The sequence below is a fragment of the Symphodus melops genome (assembly GCF_947650265.1).
Source record: "Symphodus melops genome assembly, chromosome: 2".
In the NCBI taxonomy this organism is placed as follows: Eukaryota; Metazoa; Chordata; class Actinopteri; order Labriformes; family Labridae; genus Symphodus; species Symphodus melops.
Window position 1 is genome coordinate 15,531,470 of NC_136692.1, and position 15,413 is coordinate 15,546,882.

A 15,413-nucleotide genomic window follows, 5' to 3' on the forward strand; every position below is an offset into this window, starting at 1 on the left:
CAGAAATGAACCTGGCATGGCATCTGCTTTGAGGACAGGAGCCACTAAACTAACCACCTAACCATTAGCTAACTAGCTTATTTTCTCCCCATCTAAAGCAATGTAGCATTGTCTTTCACCCACTTCTGTAGTGTAAATGATCGACAGGTGTCATCGAACACTCCCTCGATTTGCTGATCATTTGGTGAAATTCATCCAGCCCACAGGCCACCAACCGTTGACAAAACTGTCTTACAGACTGTAGGGGGCATCCTTTCTAATTTAAAATTGCTAATTCAACATTCTCCAGTGAAGTAAGTATTTTCTTTTAAGTAAAAAATGACTGCAATCCTGGTCCTTTTGTGCGAATGTGCAATCCCCCTGTAGACTAATTCACAAGCTTCCACTGAAACATTACAATTAACCAATCAGTTATCTTAATAAGGCATCTGTTCCAATAATGTACATATTTTATTCTATTGTGATCTATTTAATTGTATTTGTGTCATACAAGCATGAAGTTAACATGCTTTACAGAGGAATCCAACATGAATCCATCATGATCAAGCATTTCACAGTCGTTGCAAGGCAAGGAAACTATTTAAATGTTCCTTTGTAGGTTTTAGGAATTATTTGTGTTTGGCCAAAGCTCAAACAAGAAAAATATCCTTGAAACAGAAAGACACCTTTTGACAAAATAATTTGTATAATTGGTGGATAATCATCTGCTTTGACTGAATGAGCTGATAATTGGAATAGAGGAAGATAAAAAAAGGATAGATTTATCCTCCCATCAACGATTAGTATCATTCCAAAAGTTTAACTGAATTGTTCGGTCATGATCTTATAAATATCCAACATGTTCTCATTCCTAGTTTTCAAAAAACAACATTCATCAAGGCCCTTATTATACACTTTGTTAATTCCCTGTGGTACAGGTAAGACCTCCAAATTGAATCTCAATAGCATGGGTTATACATAAAAAATTGTGCATGCATTTATAGGTGTACATTTATTCAGAGTGGTACACTGTGTAGAAGCTTCAGATTGGAACTGTCTTGTGTGTTGGCCATTAAAAAAAAAGCCACTCAAAATCTGTCATCTACACTTCAAATGGTCATTTTAGTAAATTATCCAGAGGGACTTTTTATGAATGCAACAGTAATATGAGCTTTGATTGATGTCACTAAAGGCTACAGCAAATCAAAAGCAAAGAATGCAAGAGTCTGAGAATTTGTTCAATTATAATAATGATGTAATGTAAAAATGGTGTTCTAAGACCATACATATTATTAATGGCACAATGTTTTTAATGTGTAAAGTTATTATCAACAATAACATAATTCGTTTTTAGTCTTTGGATTTCGCCAACGCTGAAACAGTTTTCAAGATTTTCTTCTGTTGAATGCAGCACCTATAACTAAAATGTCATGATTACAGGCATAGTGGTACCCACAGTACTTAGAACAACAAGACAGAAGTACACAGCTTTACACTATGGGAGTTTAACAGCAAGTAAGTTCCTTTGACTCCACTTAGCCCCTCTGGCAGACCAGCCATGCTACAGTATGTGAAGGACCTAAATGTTCACAAGATTTTACTTGACATCATCCAGTGTGGTATTAAAGCAAGTGCAAAGGTCTTTATCAGTGGGCTATAGGCTCAGTATCTGTGGTGTTCCCTCAGTCTGTGACAACATGAATGAAAATGTTGAAGATTATAAAAAAAATAAGGGTACCACTCACTGGTGCCATATAGTCAATCTACTGCCAAAATGAAGGCTTGAGTTAGACATAAATTCCCACTACTGATGTTGGAGCAGTTATGACTTGAATTAGCGATGTTGATGACCAGCCAGCAGCCAGTAGACAGCCACTTTTCACTCAAATTAACTGCGTGGCCCAAATTATGCATAACTTTAGGCTTAATGTAATCCCAAACAGTTATGTTTTAGAAATTCACCCCCTCACAGTTGTCATGCATAGAAAAATTTGCCATGGAGACCAAAGTCATTTTTGTAACCAGGCTGTAAACATGTTTATTTCTGCTGTGAAAAATTGCATTTTAATTGGGGCCTGATGGGAATTGACTCACTTATGGAGCCAGCATCAAGATGCCGCGCATTTATGTATAAGCTTTCGTTTTTTCTCCACTGGTAGTTGCTGCTTGACAAAATCACAAGTGCATCTGCAACTTTCTGTAGTAAAAATGTGTTTTCATCTGGAAAAAGTTTAGTATGTTCAAAAATAAAAGCAGCTTTTAAGTTTCACTCCGACGCTGGTGATTTCTGTTTCAGCTGTAACAAGAGAGAAACAACTGATTTGTCTTTTTAGAGGTTAGGGGTTATTTATCAGATGACGTACAACATTGGCACTTTCATCTTCTCTGATAAGGTGTTTTTATAAACTTTGACGGTCCTCAAACCCTAGAAACCCAACACCAACTTAAGCAGGCCATGATTTAACTCAGATATATCTTCAAAGCTATGGTGTACTATTTCCAAACTAAACTTGTTCAAAACTTTTACAATCTTTCTTCAATGAAAATTCTGAATATGATTTTCATTCCCTCTTGGTCCTGTTCCCCAATCATCCCCATGCTCCACCCCACAGCCTCCATCCACCAGCTGTCAGACAGGCGTGCAGGCCTCAGCAGAGACAGACAGACAGATGGATGGAAAGCAAGAGGGAGGAGGCAAGGGATGGATGGAAGGAACGAGGAGAGGGAGAGGTGTGACCCACATAGAAGAGCCTGGAGTATTTATAGAAGACAGTGTCCTAATTGGCAAGCCGCTGGGAGAGCAACAGCACTGCACTGGTACCCTACTCCTTGTCCTTCACCTCCTCAACCCTTCTCTCCTTGTCTTTTGCCTTTTCCTTGCCACCATGTCCTCTATCACCTCCCAGTATTTGACTTCTAGAAGACTTTTCTGCTGTCTCTAAAGCCTTTGGTTTCTCCTCTTTTGCATCATTGACCAGACTTCAACTTCCACCTATTACCATCACTCCTCTTCTGTCTCCCCATGCACTGCCTTTCTTGTGTCTCCTCTTCAACTTTTTCTTTGTTTTCGCTCTTTCAAATGTCACCCTAGACCTCTTGACTTTTTTCATCCATCTTTTGGTTGTGACCATTGGCTGTTGCGTCTCTATCCCTTCTTCGCTGTTTCAGGTATTATAAGACTGTGAGAAATAGCAAAGATACAAGGTTATGGGGTACTCTCTGGTTTAACATCCTTTCGTTTCAGAAGTGAAGCAAATGTTTTCTTAATTAAAATGGACAGTAGAGGACTGGTATGTAAAGCAGAGGATGCATTAGAGTGTGGCTTCCTTTGATTGACAGGCCGCTACCTGGCAACTAAGATAGACATATCTCATATCCTTATTTCCCAAACAATAATGTTAACAAGAAAGTGGCTGAATGCTGACAATGTTCTGCTGACAGCTAAAAGGTTACATTTTGATTTTCCAACTTGAAAGATGGCCCTGTGTGTCTGGATTTTCAGCATCCATTGTCATTGTGGTTTCTTATCAATCAGGAAGCAGTGGCATTAGGTTTATATGACTCACAACTTGGAGCAATGCAGTATAGCATAATAACAACATCACAGCAACATCTGAGCTTCCTTATCTCTTTCTGACGTCACATCCAAAGGGAGAACATGTTTCACAGCGGTTTGTGCATTATTCATACTGTAAGTCAGTGGCTATCATTGAAATGTTTGTGCTGACACTGTCATCGATCATTTTAAGAACAAAGAAAAGGATTTAGTGAGACAAAATGAACCATTTTATGAATTATTATTGGAGAAATACCTAACAAACACAAACTGTAAAATATGAATCCTTAATTCCTGGAATACAGATGAATGTAAAGAAGGATAGACTCACGAAGGAAGTACTCTGAAGCGTCTGCCTCATAGTCGGCGTCCTCAGGGAAGTGATCTATCTGCTTGCACATGCCTTTATAGGAACCTGCAACAAGTGAACAGAGAGAAACAGGTGAGAAAGAGAGAGCAAAGCAGTTAAATGTGTCAACATAAGGCAGAGAAATCCCGCAAATAAATAATGTGTTTTAATGTGATGTATGTATGTTTTCTAATTTGCCTGGTTAAATGTTGACTTCATTGAGTAAAATAAAGACAGTGACAGAAGAAAGACAAAAAAAAACCAAACAAACAAAAAACTTGGATGAAGAAGTCCAGAAAAGACATGAGAGGGAAATGAGAAGCAAAACTAACATAAGATAAAGAAAAGAGCAGAAAGGGGTGACAACAAGAAATGAGGAGGAAAAACAAGATTTTCACAAGAGCTTTGAAAGAAACACATCACAGGACAGAAAGTGTCAGACAGAAGAAGAAGACAAGGGGAGTTTAATCTCCAAGAGCAGGTGGGAGGGGTGAGGAGGACGCAGGAGGAGAGACTGAGCAAAATGCAAATGAAAGAGAGAAGAAACGAGAGCTGATAGTGCCGCTCATTAAGAAGAATTGCGTGTGTGTGTGTGTGTGTCGGTGTGTGTGTGTGTGTGTGTGTGTGTGTGTGTGGGGGCGTGTGTTTAGCTTGGTTCTGCTCCAGTGGTAATTGTATGCCCTCCCAAACCACTGCAATTAAATGGGCCCTTGTTAATTGGCGATTGAAGGACGAAAGACTACCGCCCGGCTTTCAAATGGGCATCGGTTACACAAACACACAAACACACACACACACACACACACACACAGAGACACAATGATATACTGTAGCATCAGCCCCATTGTCTGTTACACTCATCACAGTGAGAGCACTTGCAGCACAGTTTGATCATGACCGTAGAGAAAAAGACAAATTTTACACCAAAGCTCTTCACATAAAAGTCAAAGAAAAAGAAAAAAAATATTTATGACAAGACTCCACTGCAAGTCTGCTTCATATTTACATATCTTTAATACACCTCAGCAACCACTCAGACGAGCAAAGTGTTTTCTTCAGGTAGACTTTAATAGATACATCAAAGATATTTCATGAGGAAGCAGATTGGAAACCTTTCAGCGTGCGCCAAAATGCTTTCATCATTTTGATAATTTCAGTCAGTAGAGCGGTGTGTTGAAATTGGGCTTTCTGAGAGGACTGTGATAAACAAAAGAGAAACGTTTTTCATGAGAAAATAGCCTCAAATTTGTATTATTTGTTGTGCAAATTTGATAGATGCAAGAGCCTTAAAATGAACCTGTTTCATGCCATGTGTAATAATAATAAGGAGGACAATCTAGTGTTTTCAAAAAGACCGACTTCGCTTTTAAAGTTAACATCAATGCTTATTCAAGTGGACATTTATTAATTAAAGAGTTATTAACACAAATATTGTGGAAAATTCTACACCCCTCCTGGTTCCTCCTTAAATGAAGAATATGCAACTTTTTGATCAACTCGAGCTACATTGTTATGTTAAAGGTAGCGCCCTTTAGTTTGCTCGTAGCTTCACATTGAATGTAAATTTACACAAAATGACCACGATCAAAACATGCTCACTTGACATTCAAATAAGCAGTGAGTACAGCATGTCATTCTTCTTTTCTGTTTCTTCTTTTTCCAATCACTGAAACAACTTTTATACTCAAGGGGAAGAACCGGCTGGCCGTCCCGTCCATGTAAACATGTTGCTGATACGGCTCAGACAGCATCACAGCCTAGTGATAATTGCAACCTTTATGACGTTGTTGGACTTATGTCGTGTGAACTCATTCAACAAGATGCATTTTTGTAACTGGTAATTCAAAGCAACACTAATCATAATGCAAAATAAATGAATTCCAATAAAGTTGTTGCCTGAGATCCCCATTTTTTCTAATATTTTTGAAACTTTAAAACCGGCTCTATGGGGGAACAAAGTTATTACTTGGCTACAAAAAGCTTGAAAAAAAAAAAAAAAAAAAAAAGCTGTTCTTTCTATATTCTTCATTTGTCTTAGCACAAATGAGGAGAAATGTTAGTCATTGATGTCTACTCTGTTTTGTAGTCTTTTTTAATGTCACATAATATGCAGATGAAGTGTCTCTTTCAATAGTCTGTCTTCTCATGTGTAAACCAGTTTAGTGGTTGCTATACTTAAAAAAGAAAGAAAGAAGAGAAAACACAATCAGTTATCTGTATGCAAACTACGTCAGTTGAGAACGCACCTCGGGATGCCATGTCATGCAAAAAATACTGTTTGATAGTCAATGGAAACAAATTAATGACAAAGAATTAATTCAAAGACTACTACGTCACTGTGCGCATAAACATTTGCAGGAGAAAGAGGAACTTCATTGGTTTTATTTTCATATTAAAGTGTAAACGCCGAAAACCCATCGAATACAGGTCGACAAAGCTGTCAATGATTGTTGTCCTGTGGACAAACCTTCTGCGAGGTGCCTCACTTTCACATAGCTGTGCATAGCTTAGACCTGTGATGTGCTACTTTTACCTGGCAGAGTTTGCACATGACCCCATTTTTTGTTAACATTTCTGAGGGAGTTCCACACAAAATTCTATGATGGCTGCAGAAGTTGTTTTCAGCATTTCTCTGCAGTACCAAATCTCAAATCACTAAACCAATTTTACCGCGTATGAAACTACTGCTTTCTTCTTCGGCAGTCCTGTATTACAACCTCATCCACACTAAACAACAATTAAGTTAATTTTCTATAAATAAATGACTAGTATATGGACGTTTGCACATCCTAACCCATCCCTATAGCTTGACATACATTTTTTACATCCTTATCTTATTTTTTTTATATGTTATTAATCCCCTATTGTGGTCTGCACTCTGTTGTTTGCCTCTCACACACAGACCTGAATCACACACCAGCACAAGCAGGACCTGGGGACATGCATTTTTTGAGAGATGTCAGAGTGCGGTGGCTGCCCCCACTGGAAGCGCCCCCTGAGCTGGAGGGGTTTCTGTGCCTTGCTCAAGGGCACCACGGCAGTGCTCCAGAGGGGGTCTGGCACCTCTCCAGCTACCAGACCAAATTCCATATCTTGGGAACTTGAACTGGCGGCCCTCCAGGTCCCAACCCAAGTCCCTATGGACTGAGCTATTGCCGCCCCCCCCAAAAAATGTATGCTGCATTCCAGCTAAAGTGGGAAGTAGGAAAATGATAGCATCATGAAAGCATAAACAAGATTTATTTTCCCAATCATCTAACTCACATGAAGCCCCAGCATTACAAAACATTCAAAATGGTGTCTGTTGTGGTTGCTATAGGAGATGCACAAGAAGAAGATACAGTGAAAACACTGTGGCACCCTCATTCCCTCCACTTTAGATATAATTATAAAACCTGTGTCAGTGTTTGGTTTTCCATTTTAATGTAACGGATGTCAACACATGAAGTCGTCAAACACATCCGTTCACACACTCGCTGGTGGACAGAAACTCCCCTCTCTCTTTCATCAATCAGCACTCAGTCCCTCGCTCCCCTCCAACACATGCCCACCCACGCTGCAGCACAAGCACATGTAATCTGGAATTGCATTTTCCTTCCTTAACTCTCCTACCTCTCTCTCTCTCTCTCACACACACACACACACACACACGCGTGTGCGCGCGCACGGTAACCCTGAGGACCAGATTCCCATTTGAACTGAGCTGGCAGCTTCCCCCCCCCCCCTTCCCCTTTTCCTCCTCTCTCTCTCTTTTCTTTATTCCCTCTGCATTTCAAATCAAGAGCATACTTTATTGTCTCGACAGGGATGAAACCTGTGCAGCTTGAGCTGAGCATTATGTCATCATCTGAGATCCACTGATGATATTGACTTTAGCAGATGGCCAGAAACCAAAACACTTCAAATGGAATGAATTTCAGCATGCTGTTTTTATTCATTCATGAGCCTTAGAAAGCCTCAGTCATAAGGGTTTTTACCTACACTAGTTATCTAAGCCCACGGTACCTCAGAACAAATAGTCTTAATGGTCTCTCTTGTCAATCAGCTGCTCGTCTGTTTAATATTTTATGTGAAGATTGAGATTTATTTTAGTTTTTCATGTCCTTCAAATATAAGCCAATAAAACTGAGTATATAACACACTGCAAAAATAAAATGAAACTCTTCAAAGTTATACACACATAGTTTTGAAGAACAAGTTGACATTTTCATTTAATTGTTTCAATTCAATTGTTGGTAAAAAGGTATGGCAGAAAAAACTTCAAAAGATGAGTATGCATAAAAAACATTTTATCATTTATAAAACCCATGTCTGAGAGACTGCCTGCCCTCCACCCTCCTCTCTGCTGTCGTCATAATGAGGTGTCGCTCTCCCAAATTGCTCCTGTTGAATTAAACATCGTGCTTCAACCAGGAACAGATACTATTATTCTAAGAACAACTTGCACCTCAGGGGTCAGGACAGTTCCATCACCCACTTATCCGCACAGCGAGAGGGGCCCCTGTGACACTCCGCAGAAGAATTATACCAATAATATGAGACCTCAGAGGTCCCCTCCTGCTGTCATCAGCCAATCAGAGCCCTCCTTGTCAGCTGACCTCTTGGCTGTTAAGGATAAGTTAATGTAGTGTGATGAAAGACTGGCAGACATCCTGTTATGAAGTATTAACATCCTAACCCACTGCAGAAATTGTGTAAGTGTGTGTGTGTGTGTGTGTGTGTGTGTGTGTGTGTATGTGTGAGTGTGTGTGTATGTGTGAGTGTGTGTGTGGGACTGTGTGTGAGAGAGAGCAAGAGGTGTAATGTAAAGTAGAAACGCCCTCCTCTGAACCAGCTCTGCGTGTGATGCAAATACTCGGCATAGCCTCTTTATTCTTTATGCTAATGATGGCTCAGTCTATGTGTTTGCTAAAATGCCAATAAAGTAGTCCCTCAGCTGAAAGAGGTGGATGAACATCACACACTGCAGGGAGGTGTGGTGCACGGAAAAGCTCGCTATCAGCTCAGTTGAGTGGATATAAAGGTTGTGTGATGCACAAAAACATTTTTTGTTACTGTTTAACCCTTTAAAACAAACAAACAAACAAACAAAACAAAAAAACGTCTGTAACATACGTATGTGTCTGTGGGGGGGTAATGGAGCAAACTGTTTTGTTGATTTTTTTTTCTTTTTCTGACATAATACCACTGCACTGTCAACAGCCAGCAGTAGTTATATTGAATTATATGGTCTCCATTTCAAACATCATTCACTGACATTTCAAGTCAGATCATGGGAGATTGCTTTCTCCTACGGGGGACGCAACCCTAATTACAGTGCCCCTGCCTTACTAGTCCTACACAGCAGGTAACAGGATATAAAAGGTGTTGATTTCTGCAGACCACCTTTGATAATTTACCAAAGAGACTTTTGAAATGTTTTCTTCATGTGGCTGACCTAAATACTCTTTTGGTCTCAGAAATCTTTATGTTCGTCCTTCCTTTCATTTTAACTGCCTGCCATCAGTAAGTTGCATTTGATAAAAAGAACATTAAAAAGAGGGGAGGTCATCATAGTACAAGAATTTCTTTTGAAGTTTGTTTTAGGAACTTGTTTTTAAATGAGATTCTGAGATTATGGCTGCTGCCATCTACTGGATCAAATTTCCTTGGTAATTGATTCAATGAAGCCTCTGTCTAGTTTCATTTATCCATTCATCAATCTATCATCTCATAAAGGACAACAACAAGAGAGACAAGATAGGATTAATGTCACCACAATATCATTTGGCCGAAAGAACTAAAGGCCTTCTGGGTTATTCTGAACATAATGCTGTCCTGGCTAAAGAAAGTAAATCACTACATGTACTGTATGCAGTCCGAAATCAACACTTCATGCAATTGAAAAGCTCTGAAAAAAAGACACATTTCATTTCAAGAAGCAGAGAAAAAAGGCGGCTTTGAAAGCATTCACTTCATGAAATGACTTCATAGTGAGCCGTATTTCATTTTAATCTTTCAACCAAGACAGCCGAATTCATTTCCGCACAATTTCAGAACACATTTGACAATAGAAAGATCCATAAAAGATAATTGTAATAAATGTGGAATTAGATTCTCACCCAACTAATTTAGAGTAAGCAATCATTTTTCCTGTCTGCAGGCATGCATGTGTGTGTTTGTGTGGTTGCTGCTGAATAAAAGAACTGCCTTCTCTTTGATTCTTTTTTGACACAGAGAAAATTGAGCTATGTGTTATTGTCACAAAAAAAATATTTAGGCAGGACATACACGCTGTGGTGGAGGGCATCAAAGAGGCTAGGTTGTCAGACCAATAACCAGATGTTCGCACTATTCATCTAGACAAGTGAATCAATGATTTAATTCCCCTCAATCACAAAATAATATCTAATCTGGAAAATGTTACTAATGCTTGCAAGAGGTAAACTTTAGGAAGCTCAGAGTAAGTATCAAGGGGAAGACCGGTTCTTACTCAATCCTTTATTACGGTAGTCATCATTCATTATTGTCCCTTCGTCTCTCCCGCTCCCCCTGTCTTTCTGATCAGGTGATGAGCTGATTAAAGGTGTTTACCCTTTAAGAACTTAACCCAACCAGATTCTGCCACATCCTCTAATAAACAATCATCCTGCTGCAGTCATTAAAAACAAACAAAAAAACTCTTCTCTTCTCTTTTGCTGTCAGTTTAGCATTTAATTTTGATTGCAGCAACCCTCCTCCAACCCAGTCACTTTTATTCTTTGTCAACAATGTCAAGGTCCAGCTCCTCCTGAGTCCACTCCTCATCCCATCCTGCACACTTACATCACTACCACCCCCACCAGTAGACTTCATCAGAGAAGTTCACTATCCTGCTGTTTGCCTCACTACTCCTTCAAGTATGACATCACAATGGAGTCTGATCGCAAAACACATGCCACAGTGTCTCTTTTTTCAAACGCACATAATTGTTCACTTATAATTAAGTCTCTCCAAATAAAAAATGGGGTTATGTTTTTTGACTGACATTTTGGACACCAAGCATAAATCCATTCGGGTCATCTGTTTTTAAAAAGCTCCAACTTCTGGGAGAAAACATCCCAATTTGGAAATCTGAATCAAAAGTAATTTATTTGTGTCAGCACCAAGATCTCTGACTTGGTGGAAAGACCTGAAGGACGATACCAACTCTTTGCGAAATGATTGCAAAGTTAATAATTCACAATGAATTGAAGCGTTTGTAATTATGAAAGCTACAGAGCCCCCCTGAATTCAGCTGGCAAAAAAAAAGAAAAAAAAAGGAATGTGTGCAATTCACAGTTTCGTGGCACAGTTTATAGTCCGTTCCCACAGAATCATAATACATACCTGCTGTTTTGAAACCTGTGGACAACGTTTGTAGAATTCTAATATCAGCACAGTTTTTCAGTCTGGATTCACTCAACAGCAAACTGCAAAAGTAGCTAATGTAGGTCTATAGGTCTGTAGGTATAACTTGATAACATGGATAGTAGTAAGTGTAACTATTATGGATAATATGTGAACACCAACAACTTTGAAACATGTGAATTCACTGTAAACTGGGTCACATCGGATCATTGAAACTACTGCAAATTGGAGCAAATGAAAGGAGCAGACTAACATGACACTGAAATGTATCTTTCAGACCATAACAAATCCAGTATTGCACTACCTATACCTTCAGTGACAAAGTTGGCATGCCAATTACAGCTTAATTACGATAGGGAAACTGAAACACTTGATGAGTGCAAGTAAACATGTAAAAGAAACAGTAAACAAGACCCTGTGCCCAACACTACTTACTCTTACAAAATAAAGAAGGCACAGCTTACTATAGTGGCACTGGTAAAATGCAAATAATGCATGTCTTGGGCAGCAGCATTCTCCCATGTTAATATTATCTATGAAATGCATGGCTGGTTTGATACCATCCTTCAAGTCTAAAAGTAAATGTAGTGATACTGACATTTCAGATGGAACATTGCTTTAACCAAGACCCCAGTGAGTGAAATCTGCACAATAAAGTATGAGAAAATGTAGGTGATTATACCTGGTGGAATCTCAAGATTACAGTTATCTAATAATAGATCAAAGTATAAATCGCAAAAAATGATGGCCAGCGAAAACAGCTTGCCTCCCAAACATATACTTTTTTCTGTTCTTATAGTTGTATCTGCAAAAGACCATTGCTGATTATTTTTTAAACTCAATGTACATTAAATACTTTACACTAAGGTCACTTAAATCAGCTTAGATAAGTGTCTTGTATTATGTCGGAGAACGCTAGCATCACTAAAAACATGACTGCTCCTCTCTGTATCCAGCACTAGATCTCTCTTTGTGTCCCACATAAGAAACAATGTTTCTACAAAATCAAATTGACGTGAGCAGTTAAATCCACATAATCTCAGAGAGCTGACAAAAATGTTTTGGGTACAAAGTTATTGACAGTAATTCACTGAATGAAGTAGGATTTTTACTATGTCGACGGCATGTAGCACCTCCAGAAACAAGGGCTGTTTCAATTATTGAAAAATAATCGTTTGGGACAGCTCTAGTATGCAAACGATTAACCTAGCAATTATTTTTTTGCTTAATCAACTCATCTAACGATTAACTTTTTCGATTAATCTTATGATTCAATTTTCTATTGGAATTTCCTATTACTTGATCAATGTAACTATTCACACAATATATTTGACTGCCTTCCTGACACAGAGCTCCTGGATGTTTTCTCTCGAAATATTTGTTTATTGACGGACTTGCGTGGTACGCAGCGCGTGGTACGTAGTCTGCAAACTACCATCAATTTAGCAGAGAAAAAAAAAGTAAGTTGGGTTCAATATTTGTGACAAACAACTTTCAGATTAAGTCCCCATGTAGTCTGCTTTTTTCGCTCTGAGACCCCTTGGTCTCAAACATTCACTGACCACAGGGCACCGCCTCCTCTTTGTTTCAGAGCGGTTGTCAATATTTACAGTGCAAGTGAAAGCACAACAATCAAGTAAACTTGTAATCTCCCCTCTCCGAGTCTTCAAGATTCAGCAAATAAGCAACATTTAGTTTCCAGAAGTTAAAGGGCTTTTAATAAATTCTTAAAGGATTGTGCATGATTAAGAAGCAAGTACTTCCAGTACAGTATCAAAAACATACGTGGTGAAAAAATGTATGGCATTTTACTTCATGTACAAAGAACTACGTTTGTAATTCTGTCATCATGTTTTATGTAAAAAAAAAATCCTTCATAGGCAAGTCTGCATTGAAACACGTCTTTACTATCAAGTGTAATCATTCGAAAAACATCTAAACAAAGTTAATGGAAACATTTATGAAAGACTGAAACAATGATAGAACACATAAAAAGTATAAGAGGCAAAATAAAGGGCAGGAATGAAAAAGGAATTATGACAAGGTAATTGATCACCAAAGAAAATGACATCCACACCCATGGGTGCACACCTGCAATTTAAAAGTCTAAATATGCCAAATAGGATTTTGGAGCAAACAGGGTCAAATAATCAAGCAATTACAGTCAATGAATGCATCTAAAAGAGTTTTAATGGGAAGTTGCAGCAACCACCTGCAAACAACCACACTGCTGTCCCCCTTTTGAGAAATCCCACAGCTCCCTCTGGTCCCTTCACTGCTTCATATCCTAGTTTTGTTTAGTGAAACTTTCTGCAATGTTTTCCCTCCCCCCTCCCACACTGGAGAAAAAGAAGGAAATTGGGTGAAGTTAGGTAATGAAAAGAGTGAAATGGAGAAAGAAGAGAGAGACGGAAAAGTGACAGTTATGAGAGAAACCTGAGACTCACCAAGCTGATAGCTGATCGTGCTCCAGCACAGCTCATTGATAAATAAGGCAACAGATGTTTAGTCCTGTATCAGCTGACAGCAGGCAGCTATATGTGGAGCAGCTACCTGCCCTCATTCTGCAGCTCTCATTACATCCTCCCAAAATTCTCTCTGTTACCACACAGCAGAGCCATATAGATTGATTTGAGCTCCATTATTTTACCAAAAGGGATTAGTAAAGTCAATAGTTGGAGAATGTCTCGTTTATGTGTCACTTGTTTATATTTCATCTCTTAGTCCAGAGTGAGAGTTTCACTTTAAGCACATTAGGATCAAATGTTTAATCTATGAGGTATTGACTGTGTTTGCTTGTTGCAGAAAGTAATCAGATCTTTTTGAGTGGAGAAATTCAAATGTAAGCTGTTATGTTTACTTACGGGACTATTTCCACAAATATAAGTCTAAAAGATATCATGTACATTGAATTTTTACAGTTCATATTAACTTTTTTTGTATTAAGTCTTAAAAGTCTTTCCAAAAAACCCATAATTTTTTATAATCAACGTGCCTTAAAACAGCATTTCTTTTGTATTCTACTAACCGAATCTCACTTCCTCCTGTGGGAGAAACGCTTCTCTTCAAAATTATGTTTTGAAGATATTTGTCCTGATTACTTTCAGCAAAGATACATAATTGCTTCCTGGATTATGTTCCCCTGTGATGTGTTTTAAGTGTAGGAAGTGTTACATTTCTGCATGCCCCACACATAAGTGCTAAAGCAGAAAAGTGGTCACGGTGTGTTGTGGGTGTACAAGGTAAGGAATCTAAAGGCTCTAAATCCCGAGCTGTATGGTTAGATTTTGGTTTATGACAAAAGCACATTAGTATTAGGGATCTATGGTATTGAAATAACAATAAAATTATCATGTCAATCCTTGTTCTACTCTCTTTATCAGTAAGATTCTCTTTATTAATAAGATTGACAATTTGGTCTCATTTATCAATATGTCTTTGATAGTTTACAAAGAGTAGCACACTGGACGCAGAGTGAGAAATATTCAAGTAGCCCTAAAGGAGAGAGTGCTGCTCTAAATTTAACCCAAGCAGGCTGATTTGAATACATACTTAGTACTGTCAGTGGTAGACATATTACATCACTCATTCAGGCAGAGCTGTCATCAACAACGGTGTAATTGTAAAAGGATGCACACCAGTTGAAGTAAAAATAGTTCAATGTGGCGGGATAAAGGACAGAAAACAAAAGGGAGAAAACGAAAAAGTTCACATTTTTTCAAAATTAACATGAAGGAGGCCTCCATTTATTCTAAAAGCTGACTCTATAAAATGTTGAAATATGTTACCTATTTAAATATCCCTTCTTACTGAAGTTCTTAGTATACATTATAGCATAAATATGAGAACATACAACACATTTTCTGATGATATAACTGTCCTACATGACAGCAGCCTATAGCATCCAGCACCACTGTTAGGAATCCAACAACTTTTTTTGAACAGGATACGTCCTTCAACTACTTAAAAAAAAAAAAAAAAAAAAAAAAAAGGCATTTCAAGGACAGCCTTCTTTCACCATGACATGGCAAAAGTCAAGAACATCCTGTCTCAATATACTATAGAAAAAACATGTCCAACCTCTGGGTTGGATTATCATCGCTCTTTTATTAGGCTAATAGTGCCATATAACCCCTCTAGATCACAGCTCCCAGAATGCAG

At 38.5% G+C, this 15,413-nt stretch overlaps 1 protein-coding gene across 2 annotated transcripts in view; it reads right to left on the minus strand.

Annotated features, from left to right (window-relative positions):
• Positions 1 to 15,413, minus strand: part of cacng2b (calcium channel, voltage-dependent, gamma subunit 2b) — a 56,277-nt gene that overhangs the window by 11,241 nt on the left and 29,623 nt on the right. For both annotated transcript variants that reach the window (XM_079337267.1, XM_079337266.1), the window contains exon 2: positions 3,867 to 3,950. In XM_079337267.1, the coding sequence (XP_079193393.1) occupies positions 3,867 to 3,950 (84 nt within the window). The remainder of the gene's footprint in view (positions 1 to 3,866; positions 3,951 to 15,413) is intronic.